Source organism: Podarcis erhardii (assembly GCF_964252035.2).
Source record: "Podarcis erhardii genome assembly, chromosome: 13".
NCBI classification, from domain to species: Eukaryota; Metazoa; Chordata; class Lepidosauria; order Squamata; family Lacertidae; genus Podarcis; species Podarcis erhardii.
In genome coordinates this window covers 36,245,588-36,259,367 of record NC_138502.1, presented here as the reverse complement: position 1 = coordinate 36,259,367, position 13,780 = coordinate 36,245,588, and the positions used below count along the sequence as shown (strand labels likewise).

At 47.2% G+C, this 13,780-nt stretch overlaps 1 protein-coding gene across 11 annotated transcripts in view; it reads right to left on the bottom strand.

Annotated features, from left to right (window-relative positions):
* Positions 1–13,780, bottom strand: part of PPFIA3 (PTPRF interacting protein alpha 3) — a 53,060-nt gene that overhangs the window by 21,511 nt on the left and 17,769 nt on the right. For 6 of the 11 annotated variants that reach the window (XM_081837612.1, XM_081837619.1, XM_081837618.1 and 3 more), the window contains exons 5-13: positions 12,063–12,143; positions 11,155–11,367; positions 6,751–6,897; positions 6,219–6,353; positions 5,626–5,709; positions 4,534–4,665; positions 3,425–3,487; positions 1,691–1,770; positions 1,314–1,458 (exon numbers count right to left, since the gene is read on the bottom strand). In XM_081837612.1, the coding sequence (XP_081693738.1) occupies positions 1,314–1,458; positions 1,691–1,770; positions 3,425–3,487; positions 4,534–4,665; positions 5,626–5,709; positions 6,219–6,353; positions 6,751–6,897; positions 11,155–11,367; positions 12,063–12,143 (1,080 nt within the window). The remainder of the gene's footprint in view (positions 1–1,313; positions 1,459–1,690; positions 1,771–3,424; positions 3,488–4,533; positions 4,666–5,625; positions 5,710–6,218; positions 6,354–6,750; positions 6,898–11,154; positions 11,368–12,062; positions 12,144–13,780) is intronic. The other 5 variants (XM_081837620.1, XM_081837613.1, XM_081837622.1 and 2 more) reach the window with 3 other exon arrangements.

Below are 13,780 nucleotides of genomic sequence, written 5' to 3'. Positions count from 1 at the left end.
CTGCACTGCTGTGAGCTCAGCCTTTGCCACAAAAACGATGTCAAGAGGGAGACTCACCAGGCGGGTGTCCAGTGGAAATTGAGGTTGAAAAGAGAGAGAAAGAAAAAAAATATGAGGGGAGAAAGTAAAGTAATGTAACTACTGCTCTATACCATTTGCCCTGCCACAAGCAACAGTTCCTCCTGTCAGGCCCCATTGCACTATCCATTTAAAGCCATGCATCCACAAGACTGTCTAGGTCTGGCATTTTTCTTCATTTCCGCCCCACTTTTCTGTTTAGATCATGCACACACATACACAAAGAACCTTATAAAAACACGCCATAAAGAATAGTGACATGGACAAACGTTAAAAGATAATCGGGATGAAAACAGACGTCTTAAAACAGCAGCCACATTAAAAGCAGGATACAGCAGATTAGCAGGCTAAAAAAATTGTATGTTAAAAAGCACACCAGAATAAGAGCATCCTTAACGGATGTCTAAAAACTAAAATAGGAGGAGTTTGGTAGGCCTCCACATTTGGAGAGGGCATTCCACATTCTCAGTGCCACCACTGAAAAGGCATAGATGGGGAATGGAAAATCACAGGCTCAAGAAGGAACGAAAATGAATTGTTGGATGCAGGGAGGGTGGTAGGGCCTGGAAGAGTTTATGGCAGCAATAGCTTTGTTGCTCTGGAAATCTCCTTTGCCACCATTTCCAATTGTGGCTCCTAATGGAATGCAACTGGAATCTGTTAAGTGTTCTAATCCAGTGATACAAACACTAGACCTTTGCTAGTACCATCCCAGAACTCCAAACCAACTCATTTCTTCTTTTTGGGTGCCCCCGGGGCCAGCCCACACATGAGGCAAGGTGAGGCGACTGCCTCAGGCAGCAGGATTTGCAGGGCCAGCAGATCCAACCTCCAAGGAATGCATCACCCATAGCTGCTGCCATGGTGGCAGCAGCAGCAGCTGCGGCACACTGCTTGTAGGCCGGATGTGCCCACCCCCTTGGCAGCCTCTACAGTGGCCACTTAGAATCATAGAATCATAGAGTTGGAAGAGGCCACAAGGGCCATCGAGTCCAACCCCCTGCCAAGCAGGAAACACCTGCCAAGCAGGAAACACTTGGTGAATCAATGGCGCCAATGGCCTCTTCCCACCCTTGTTCCTGGTGTTGATCTTCTCCCACCCCCTTCTTCCCTGGTGGGTGGCGGCTGCCATTTTGTGATTCGCCCCACATGCCAAAATGTATGGGGGCCAGCTCTGGGTGCCCTGTCCCGCCCTCTTCAAAGCTCATGCCCAGCCCTACGCAACAACCCCGTACCTTGGTAGCCTCGTCCTTGACGGTCCAGCGGCCCTTCTTTGAACGTCTTGCCACACCAGCACTGCTGTAATGGTCCACGTGGGCCCCCACGGGCAGCGTGGGCGCCTGGGAGTAACGTAGCTCCAACGCGCTGCCCGGCAGGGACCTCCGTGGAGCAGGAAAAATGAGAAGCATGAGCAAGGGTGTCCAGGAAGAGGGTCTCCACCATGCAAGTAAAGGGGTTTGATCCCACCAATCCCCCCTGAACCAAATAAGTCTTTCAGGTACTCAGCCCGTTGGAAGCCATGTAACAAGATTTTCTTGAAATCCTGTCATTTTGCGGGTAGGGCTGCACTAAACCGGTTAATGTAATTTGAGAGGGGGAGGAGCCTTCTTACCGGGAGTAGGTAGAGACAGGTCGCCCGCGTAACTGGTCTATCTCCATGTGCATCCTCTCAATTTCAGCTAAGAGTTGTTCCTGTAGGACATGTGCAAAGAAGGCCATCAATACTTGGAAGCAACAGCAACAACCAGGAAAAGATAGACATAATATTTTACAAGGACAAGAAGAAACATCAAGGACAGAATAACTACCGCACACAGGAAGAACATCGTTTGAATGCTTCACCCGTATGTTTATAAATCATTTAATGTGTCAATACAAATGGAAGTCGTTAGAATTGCAGTTGTTGTATAAGGGATTGTTAGTTTGACTGGAGTGTAATTGAAATTAATAAGATTTTGGAACGCAGAAATAAAGTAAACCATCAAACCATTAATTCTAGCACGTGGGGCATCTGAATGATTGGTATTAGTAATTGTATTATAATTTGGCATTGTTATAATGAGGCTATTATTGGAATATTGTAATTGAAAACTAATAAAAATTGTTATTTAAAAAAAACAAAAACTTGGAAGCAACCTAGCAGACTTCAAAGCCCTCCATCATATTAATTTTTTTAAAGATATAGTATTTCTAAAATATATTATTTTATTTATCTCTAAGCAGCATACAACAGCTAAACACAGAAGAGTGTAATACAGTCATACCTTGGGTTAAAGCTGCTTCAGGTTGAGCACTTTCGGGTTGCGCTCTGCGATGAGCCAGAAGTAATGGAACACGTTACTTCCGGGTTTCGCCGCTCGCGCATGTGCAGATGCTCAAAACGACGTCACGCACATGCGCAGAAGCGGTGAATCACAACCCGCACATGCGCAGACGCGGGTTGCGTTCTCTTCAGGATGCAAACAGGGCTCCGGAACGGATCCCGTTCGCATCCAGAGGTACCACTGTAAAAGGCTAAGGAGTGAAACTTTACACAAATCCCGAGTCCCCGAGATCGTTGGACAGTGCCTTGTACGCCTCCTTCCGGCAATGCCTGCAGCCAAGCTGGTACCAAAGGTATTGCTCTGCTTTCTTTTGGACCACATCGCTGAGGCTGAGAGGCAGGTCTTGTCGTCTGGGCAGCCCAGGACCTCCATACACACTGCCCAGGGAGGTTACTTTGGTGCTGCTGACACAGAAGTTTGACTTCACCCCCAAGACAGATGGATGCCAACAACATATGACAGAGGGAAGAGTATTACACAGAATATGGGCAATAGTGGAAAATGCCCCTCTCTAGGTGCTCAACTCAACAACCTGGCCACATCATTCCGAATGAGTCTCAAGGGAAGCCCCACACAAAGTGCATTACAGTAGTCCAATCGTGAGGTTACCAAAACCTGAGTCGCAGTGGCCAAACTATTCATGTTCAGGAAAAGGTGTAGTTGGCATACCATCTTAAACTGATAATAGGGGCTCCTTGCCACGGAGGTTACTGAACCTTCAGTGAAAGGAATGGATCTAGCAGCACCCCAAAAACAATGCATCTGTTTCTTCTGTATGCATTCCCGACCCAAACTGATAAACTCTCCAGCTTGCAAACAGGCAAACCACTCACCCACAACGCCTCCATCTTAGCAGGATTCTGCCTCTGTTTGTTAGCCCTCAGACACTCCCAGAAGTTTCCCTTCCTCTTCCTCTAGCCCTTAGCTCACCCTGCAAATTCAGGACATTCTTCTCCCTTCTAGATTTCATGACTAGTGAATTTCACCTTCTCTGATAGTAATTCAGCCACAATTAGCCTCACCTTGTTTGCCAGTAGTTCATCCTGAACCTTCTTCATGTTGGCTATTTCTTCACTCAGTGTGTTCTTGATGGGGGGGAAAGGAAAGAGTTTAGTGAGAGCAAGAGAATGTTTCTCCCTCCCTTCCCAAATGCCCCATATTCTCCATCACCCCACGTGGAAGACTCAACCCAGGTGGCTTTTCTGCATCAGGTGACTGAAGCTGCGTTGAAGGGCTGTGGCCTCTTCTCTGCAGTTGCCTCTGCTGTTAAGACCAACCCCAATGGCAGACAAAACCATCACAGCAATTGCCTAACACTGAGAGTCCTAAATGTCCCTCACATGAGGGCCCTTGGTGGAGAACCTCCTGGGCTCCCTTCTAGCTTGGCATCTGGGTGGGTGGTTCCCTTGACTGGAACTAGCAGTTGTTTTCCTGAAGTACATGGAAACGGAAATTTTGGTGCATTATGACTAAAAAACACATGGCTGCCATCTTGTTTTTGTGATGGTGGCCATGCTTCTTTACTCACAGTAATCCAGAACCAGAGTTCTCAGTAAAAGGACCCCTAGAAGTCCAGTCAAAGGCGACTATGGGGTTGCACTGCTCATCACGCTTTCAGGCTGAGGGAGCTGGTGTTTGTCCACAGACAGCTTTCCGGGTCATGTGGCCAGCATGACTAAACCGCTTCTGGTGCAACGGAACTTCGTGACAGAAATCAGAGCGCACGGAAATGCCGTTTACCTTCCCGCCACAGCAGTACCTATTTATCTACTTGCCAGTGGACTGTATTTCAGAAAACCAACATGGCTGCCATAGCTGTGGTTGCTGAGGGAATGTGAATAGAGCTGTTGGCCTTTCATCTGGTCAAATTGTTAGGGCAAGGCTTCAGATAGTACCACCTTTCGAGACCTCAAGAGGTTCAAACAGGTGAAGTCTGTGCTCCAGAGACACCTCATCTTCTTCCTTCCGGAGGGCCAATCCTTATCTCCCCACCACATATCTTGGCTCTGACAGTTCCTCCCTTTGATTTCCACCCACCTGACGAGCACAGGGACAGCAGACATATGGCTGCTCCGAAGCAGCTCTCCCCTAACCATGTCCCTACCTCTCACCACAAGCCCACACACCCTACCTTCTCCTCCAGGGCCCCCATCCGTTCCTTGAGGTGCAATTGGAGACGTTCGTTGGATTCTGAGAGCAGCTTGTCTACCGTTTCCGAGAGGCGCTTGTTGTGTTCGTCGTTCATTTTCTCCCTTTGGCGTGCCTGTTTGTTTGGTTTTTTTTTTAACAAAGGAGGCAGCAAGCATTGGAGACAGGGCAACAACCCCTTTCTCATTCACCTCCCAGAAACCTTCACCTCCGATTCCACCTCCCACTGTCTTGCCTTGCTCACATCCAACAGCCCCCTCTTCCTTACTTGATTTTACAATGCTTTATTGCCTCTGTATCCACAAAAGCTCTCTAAAATTGGATTCCAGGAAGCTGTCTTACACTGAATCAGACCACTGGTCCATCTAGTTTGGTGCTGTCTACACTGTGTGGCACCAGCTCTCCAGCATTTTGGATAGGGGCCTTTTCCAGCCCTACCTAGAATTGCCAGGGATTGCACGTGGGCAGGAGTGCCAATTTGAACAAAATATTGGGGGGCCCAGCCCTGCCAGAAGGTTGCTGGAAGGAGGGAGGGAGGCAGGCCCGAGCCAGGTGAGTGTAGCCCAGAGTGAGGGCCCCCGGCCTGGCAGAGGCTGTGCCGCCTTTTCCCTCCCTTGCCCAGCTCTTCCAAAACCCAGGCAGCTGGGCTCCGGGCACGGGAGATATAGCGTTGCCTGGGCTGGGGATGGCGCTGAGAAGCTGAGCCAGTGGAATCACTGGGGGGCGATGGCAGGCCCAGGAGCAATCCCTTCTGTGGTAGGGGCCCCGTAGGGCGAAGGGTTCAGGCCAAGGCCATCAGAGGGGAAGAGAGGAGGGAGAAAGGGAGTCAGGTGGATGATCAGGCAGTTTACCTGCACTCTCATGCCATGGTGGCAGAGAGGGAGGCTGGGGCATCCCATCACAGTCAATTGGGGAGGGGGTCTGAAGGGGTCTGGGCCCCTTAGAATATGCACCTGGGCTCTTTTACACACAGAGCAACATGTTCCACCAATGAGCTACTTTATAGTCTTTCTTCCAATTCCTGGTACCCCACTTTCCCATCAAACTCCTGCCCTACGTCCCATCATGACCTCACCCGTTGGAGCTCCTGGTTTTTCTCCTCCAGCTGGGCCTCAAGCTGACGCAGGCGCTCCTCAAAATTCCCGTGGCGCTCCTCTGCCTAAATAATAATAATAATAATAATAATAATAATAATTTTTTATACCCCGCCCTCCCCAGCCAAGGCCGGGCTCAGGGCAGCTAACAACCAATAATAAAAACAAGTTGAATGAATACAACTTAAAAACAAGATTAAAATACAACATTAAAACATTAAAATGCAGCCTCATCACAGGAGGACAAAGGAAAAAAAGAAAGAGGGGGAGGGAATCAAATTGACTCCAAGCCAAAGGCCAGGTGGAACAACTCTGTCTTACAGGCCCTGCAAAAAGAAATCAGATCCTGAAGGGCCCTGGTCTCATGAGACAGAGCGTTCCGCCAGGCTGGAGTCAGTGTTGAAAAGGCCCTGGCTCTGGTTGAGGCTAATCTAAGAAGAGAGTGAAGGGGAGTGTTAAGCCATGACTCCCATTTGATCTCCTTTTTTTCTGATTCCAGCAGGTGTGCCTCGTTGCCCACTTCCTCCACCAGCCATGTGGCGCACTGGCCACTTCCTCCCCGTCGTGCAAGTACCTTGTTGAGGGCTGCCACTCGCTGGGCCAGCTGGGCCTCTATCTCAGGTAAGGTCTCGGCCTTCTGGAGGGTCTGCTGAAGCTTCTGCTTGGCATCTTCCAGCCAGTCTTGTAGCTGCCTGTTCTTCTCTTCACTCTGCGCAGGGTAAAAGGTTAAGTCCGATGGCTTTGTCAATGAACGGCTTGCAAGCAGCAACCCCAAACAAACTTGATGCTTTGGACAAGGGCAGGGCAGGGAGAGAACCAAGGAATTTGGGGAAGGTGATAAAACAGCCCGGAAATGAGATTTTCCAAGTCCACCAAAGCTGGGCTAGAGGAGGAAGGTGTAATGAACCTCCATCATTTGGAACTGCATACACCAATAGGGACTCGCTGGAAAGAGACAGGGGCAACTTCTTCACAACCACCGGCATGCGTAGGAAGCGTAGAGAGAGCATGCCTGGGACAACCAGGTTTAAGGAGGGAGGTGTTGGGAACAGCCAAGGTTACTCAGCCAGGAGAGGACACAGAGAGACAGGTAGTAAGGGACTCACTTGTCTGTACAGGGATTCCTTACTGGCCAACTCGTTCTCCAGCTTGTCGTTGACATCGTGGAGAGAGGTCGCCTCCCTCTGAGCACTCAGGTAGCGTTTCTCCAGAGTAGTGATCCGCTCTTCCATGTCCTCCCGCTGGGCTAGAGCCTGTCACCCCCCGCCAGACAAGAGAAGGGAATGAGGGAGAAGTCACACTGGGAACTCCCACACATCTCCTTTAGTTGCCAGTTGTGGAAGAAATGAAGGTTCTTGGTGCCTTAAAAGGTAAATGTAAAGGGACCCCTGACCATTAAGTCCAGTCGTGGCCAACTCTGGGCTTGCGGCACTCATCTCGCTTTATTGGCCGAGGGAGCTTCCGGGTCATGTGGCCAGCATGACTAAGTCGCTTCTGGCGAACCAAAGCAGTGCACGGAAATGCCGTTTACCTTCCCGCCAGAGCGGTACCTATTTATCTACTTGCACTTTGACGTGCTTTCGAAATGCTAGGTTGGCAGGAGCAGGCACCGAGCAACGGGAGCTCAGCCCGTCGCGGGGATTCGAACCGCTGAACTTCTGATCGGCAAGTCCTAGGCTCTGTGATTTAACCCACAGCGCCACCCGTGTCCCTCTCGGTGCCTTGCATGCACTAAATAACATGTGGAGATCTCTCTCTCTCTCTGTGTATATTGTCTACTTGAGGGAGCAGCAGTTTGCATTCCTTTGTTAACCCCACCCAGCAATCTTATTGCTTGTCGCTTGAGATTTTAGTAAAGGGATGGGGAATCTTTGGCTTTCCAGAAGTTACTGGGGTACATCTCCCATCATTCCTGGCCATCAGCCATGCTGCCGGGGGCTGATGGGAGCTGGAGTCCACAACATCTGCAAGGCCACAAGTTCCTCATCTCTGCTTTAGTGAAACTGAGGTTTTAGTAGCTTTGAGACGGAGTACTTATTCACTTTCCCTACGCTGTTCATAATTTCACAGACTTCTGTCATACTCCACCTTTGTGGTCTTTCCCCCCCTTTTCTAAATCAAAAAGCCCAGATCTGTGAAGCAAGGGATGACCAAACCTTGTGCTCTTGGGAGTCCGCCCTGTTTTTTAGGCATTGGTTTGGGGTCCAGAGTTGTATTTTGCTGCACAAACAGATCCCCCTCTGTGAGTCGTCAGGCTCCATAGCAAAGCTGGTACCCATTGTAAGAATAAGCTTCCCACACAAGTGCAGGCATCGCTGAGGTGTTAATGCTAGGCTTCTTTTTGGGATTTTGCACACAAATCTCTTGTTTCTTACAAACTGAAAAGCCTTTTTCTTTTTCTTTATGAGAGACTCTGTGGGCAGACTTCTTAACACACACTGATTAAAATGTGATGTAAACTGCCAGGGAGAAATCACATAAAATTGCTGTGTGTGTGTGTGTGTGTTGTCATTTTTTCATTTTCCTTTAAACAAAAAAACACCTCCATAATATTCTTTTGGAGAGAACCAGAAATGTACACACTACAGTACTCTACACGTGGGTGCCACCAGTTTATATACTAACATTACATTCTGTTGTATTTTCCAATCTCTCCTCAATAATTCCCAACACTGAATTTGCCTCTTTTGCGGCCATAACATATTGCTGCCATATGAACCGGCCTGGAAATTAAGATCTTCCTCTGAGGCCTTTCTCTGAGTGTCCCTACCATCAGAAATCAGGTGAGCAGCTCTAGGGCTGTAGTAAAGTAAATTGGGGGGGGGGGAGAGAATCAAGCCTTTGAAAAGCTGGGGCACAATTTTGCCCCTGAGCCATTATGTGGATGTTCAGGGGAAAGGGGTGTTTACCATGGTACTGTAACAAAAAAGCAACCATCAAACTGCAGGGCTGCCAGGTTTCCTCCTGATGTTATTGGTTTTTTTAAGCTGCCATGACAAGCTCCTCCATCTGTGGTATTGGGGGCAAACCAGTGGGCAGTGTGAAATGCTTCCCCTCATTCCAATTCAACAGTTGAGAATTGGGTGGCAAATTGAAAGAGGGCATTCTGAGCCAATGGCTCCCAGAAAAAGGACTTTTTAAGTAATAGCATGCAAGTTGGGCACCGGCCTCCTCAGAAAGGCTTGCCTGACCCCTAAGATGTGGCCTGTTTTGGCATCAGGTGAAGACTTTTCTTATCTTCCCCAGCTTGATAGTTTTAAAAACACATTGTAGATCTTTCAGACCTTGGGCATCACTTTTCCCCCTCTTTCACTGAACTTATTGCATTTTTAAAATATATTTTATGGCTCGGTTTTTTAAATGTACATAATCATGAAAACCTATTGTTAATGAGAAGCAAATAAATAACCAAATAAATGTTTTAGAACTTTGCTTGAGCTTTTAACAGAAACTAGTATTAAGTGTTGCTTTATTTGCAACTTAGCAGACTAACTTGTATCGATTTATTTGGCATTTAGGATTGTTATTCTTGATTATTACTCTTTGACCGAAATGGCAAGCTGTCTTGAAAACATTTCCTTGCTACATTTATTTCCTGGCTTTCCTCCAAAGAGCTCAAGGTGGCATCACATGCTTTTTCCTCCTTCCATTCCATCCTCTCAACAACCGTGTGAGGTAGGTTTGGTTGAGAGAGTGTGACTGGGCCAAAACTACCTAGGAATTGGGGCTTACAAAGTTGGGCTGCCCCAGCATTCTAACGACTGCACTCAACTTATTTTATGGTTGAAAGTCAATAATAATAATAATAATAATAATAATAATAATAATAATAATAAAATATTTATACCCTGCTCATCTGGCTGGGTTTCCCCAGCCACTCTGGGTGGCTTCCAGCAGAATATTAAAACACAATGATTCATCAAATATTAAAAGCTTTCCTAAACAAGGCTGCCTTCAGATGTCTTCTAAAGTCTGATAGTTGTTTATTTCTTTGACATCTGATGGGAGAGTGTTCCATAGGATGGGTGCCACTACCAAGAAGGCCCTGCGACTGGTTCACTGCAACTTGGCTTCTCACAATGAGGGAACTGCCAGAAGGCCCTTGGAGCTGGACCTCAGTGTCTGGGCTGAACAATGGGGGTGGAGACGCTCCTTCAAGTATACTGAGCCGAGGCCGTTTAGGGCTTTAAAGGTCAGCACCAACACTTTGAATTGTGCCCAAACACATACTGGGAGCCAATGTAGGTCTTTCAAGACTGATGTTATATGGTCTCGGCGGCCGCTCCCACGCACCAGTCTAGCTGCCGCATTCTGGATTAGTTGTAGTTTCCGGGTCACCTTCAAAGGTAGCCCCACGTAGAGCACGTTGCAGTAGTCCAAGCGGGAGATAACCAGAGCATGCACCACTCTGGTGAGACAGTCTGTGGGCAGGTAGGGTCTCAGCCTGCGTACTAGATGGAGCTGGTAGAATTGACCTGCACCTCCATGGACAGCTGTGAGTCCAAAATGATGCCCATGTTGCGCACCTGGTCCTTCAGGGGCACAGTTAACCCATTCAGGACCAGGGAGTCCTCCACACCCACCAGCCCCCTGTGAGTTACAATGGCTATTCCCCCAATTAGGGTGGTTTTTAGTTAATCAGCAATACATTCTGAGTGGTGGTACAGTGGTTAGAGTGCTGGACTAGGACCTGGGAGAGCGGGGTTGAGATCCCACCCACTCAGCCATGAAGCGCACCTTGGGCCAGTCACCATCTCTTAGCCTAACCTACCTCACAGGGTTGTTGTGCGGATGAAATGGGGAGGAGGAGGAGAACCATATAAACCACTTTGAGAACCTTGGAAGATAGGTGGTATATATAGTGGTACCTCGGGTTAAGTACTTAATTTGTTCCGGAGATCCATACTTAACCTGAAACTGTTCTTAACCTGAAGCACCATTTTAGCTAATGGGGCCTCCTGCTGCCGCCGTGCCACCAAAGCACGATTTCTGTTCTCATCCTGAAGCAAAGTTCTTAAGCTGAAGCACTATTTCTGGGTTAGCGGAGTCTGTAACCTGAAGCATATGTAACCTGAGGTACCACTGTATAAATGTAATTTTTCGCTCCATAAGACGCACCTGACAATAAGACACACCTAGTTTTTAGAGGGGGAATGCAAGAAAAATAATATTCTGCTGAGCGCTCCCTTTCACGAGCCGCGTGGAGCATGTGTGTGGCCCTTCTCCCTCCTCGGGGAAAAAGCCCGCAAGAGCCGCGCTCCCTTTAAAGAGCGTGCGGAGCGTGTGTGCGGCTCTTGGGGGCTTTTCCCGCCTGCCTCCCATCTGTGTTCGCTCCATAAGACGCACACACATTTAGGGGGTTGGACTCGATGGCCCTTGTGGTCTCTTCCAACTCTATGATTCTATGATTCCCCTTACTTTTTAGGAGGAAAAAAGTGCGTCTTATGGAGCGAAAAATACGGTAATAATTATAATGATATGTATGGAGTGTTCCAGCTGCGGCCGTCTACCTCCTTGAGGTCTCGTTGCAGCTTGGCATTGATCTCTTCAGACTTGATGAGGTCCCGCTGGGCTGTAGCCAGCTCTTCCTCCAGCTCTGCCATCTGCCGGCAAAGCATGGTCAGTCGCTCCTTTAGCTGAGAAAGCTCTCCTCGCTGGCGCTCCAACACCTCCTCTAGCTCGGATTCCCGGCCACCGCGCCCCAACTCAAGGGATCCATTGGCCTGAGAAACAGAAGGAAGGGAAAGGGATTATGGCATGCCACAAACACTGACCCTGCCAAAAAAGCTGAAAAACATCTTCATGTATGCGACAACGGCCGCGAGAGTTCTAATAGCACAAGGATGGAAGACTGAAGAAACCCCAACTAAAGAATCATGGCAAGAAAAAATGATGGACTATGCAGAACTGGCAAAACTGACTTATACGCTACGGGACAAGGATAACTGTGACTTTAAAGATGAATGGGGAACCCTTTACGAAGTATTTGAAGACGCAACAAAGCGAACTGGACTCAATGGCAGGCTTTGAATAAACATTCACAAACTTTTTTATTGATAATAATCAGCTAAATAGTTTGAGGATCTATACAACTTTGTAACATACAGAAATCAGCATTCTCAGAGAAATCAAAGAACGGAACTGAGGGAAGTCAGGGGGTGGGTGGGTTTTGTGTGGGAGGGCGGGGGAGGGAGGAAAAATGAGGGAAAAAATAAGGATGATATGTTTCTGGATAATATGTTTTGTTTTAATTTTGAATAAAAAAACAAAAACAAACAAACAAACAAACAAACACTGTCCCTGACAACCTCACTGAAACAAGCAAGCATCTATATCCACCTCCCACAGGCAAATAAACCCCTCACACAAGAGAAGAGTTGGTGATAGCTTTGCCCCTATTCCCTTCTGCGCCACTTACACAAATCTGGGAGTCTCCCTCTTTGCTGGGGTCGTCCAGGCCAGATCGGCGTCGGGCAAGCTGCTCTCGAAGAGAAAGAGACTGCAGACAGGAAGAGGAAGAAAAGGAAGAAGATGCACTAGTGTTTAAAATGAAAAATAAAAAAGCCGTTTTTATTTTATACAAGTATTTATGTCTGCGACGACAGCAGTGTGGATACTACTGGCCCAGAGATGGAAAGAAGACAAAGTTCCGACCAGAGACGGATGGCTGATGAAGATGATGGACTACGTCGAAATGGCAAAATTGACTGGGGAAATCAGAAACCAGGAAGAGAAGAAATTAAAGAAGGAATGGGCAAAATTTATAATGTATTTATAAACTAAAAACTTTGGCAGGATTTGGGTAATGTTTGTAATGTACAAAAAAAACTATGGTAAAAATGGATTCTTATTTTTAAAAATAAAGAAAATAAGGGAAGCAGTTGAAAAAAGATTGATAATGGTAACCAGGGAAGGGTAGAGGGGAGTCGAAGGATTCAGAGAATCCTAAATGACAATGTTGAAGTTTAATGTTTGAATTTAAATTTGTTATGTAAAACTTAATAAAAATATATTTTAAAAAATAAAAATGAAATGAAAAATAAAATTGAGGAATGAGAGGCCGGTGGCAATCAGCGTTGGGCAACAATAGTCTCTTCAGCCGTACCAGGGAATCATTCCAGTCTGGGGAACCTATTGCCCATGTTAAATATCAGCCGTTGCGCTGCACCAAAATGTGGGATGTTAGCATGAAAAATGCATATGTAAAGGGTTATTACTTGAAACGTTTTATTACATTTATATATGTGTTGGAAGCTGCCCAGAGTGGCTGGGGGAACCCAGCTAGTTAGGTGGGGTAATAATAATAATAATAATAATAATAATAATAATAATAATAATTGGCTGTAGAACCCTGTGATGTCATACACTCTGTGGCCATTATTTTAGTTGGTTCAGTTATTAACAGTCTTGTGAGTCTTAACAGTTAGAGCAGCAGGTATGTTGTGTTGTGCTGCTGCTGTCGGCCTCAAAGTCAGAGTATCAGTCAATCTGTAAATGTTAGTTAGTTTAATTTATGTAAGATGCATTAGCAACTTAAAAAACATCTGCCTGCATTGTATATTAAATTCTGACAACTGCAAGTACACGAAGCAAAAGTTACATGTTCTTTAAACTTTAAATGAGAGTGTTCTGCTTAGTTTTTATAGGGGAGAAAAAAGAACTAAAGAGTCAAACGACCAAGGAATGGGAACGAAAGTCTAATTCCCACACAAAAGACACGATGTCCATCCTCTGTCACTCTTAGGGGTTGCTACTCAGGACTTGATAAGACTTCTCCCCGCCCCCCAGGTAAAGTGACTACCTCTCAGCTGAGCAGTGGCTTCTGGGAGGAGTGGAGGCAATTGAATTGGCTCAGGGCAGGGCAAGGGCTGAGGTTAGTGATGCAAAAGTTTCAACCTTGTTCTCAGGTACAGTCGTACCTCAGAAGTCAAATGTTCGACTCCCAAGGTGTTCAGCTTTCAAGGTACAAATGCATAGAGGATGAGAGGTGCTGACCTTTAAAGCCCTAAACGGCCTCGGTCCAGTATACCTGAAGGAGCGTCTCCACCCCCATTATTCTGCCCGGACGCTGAGGTCCAGCGCCGAGGGCCTTCTGCGAGAAGCAAAGCTACAGGGAACCAGGCAGAGGGCCTGCGC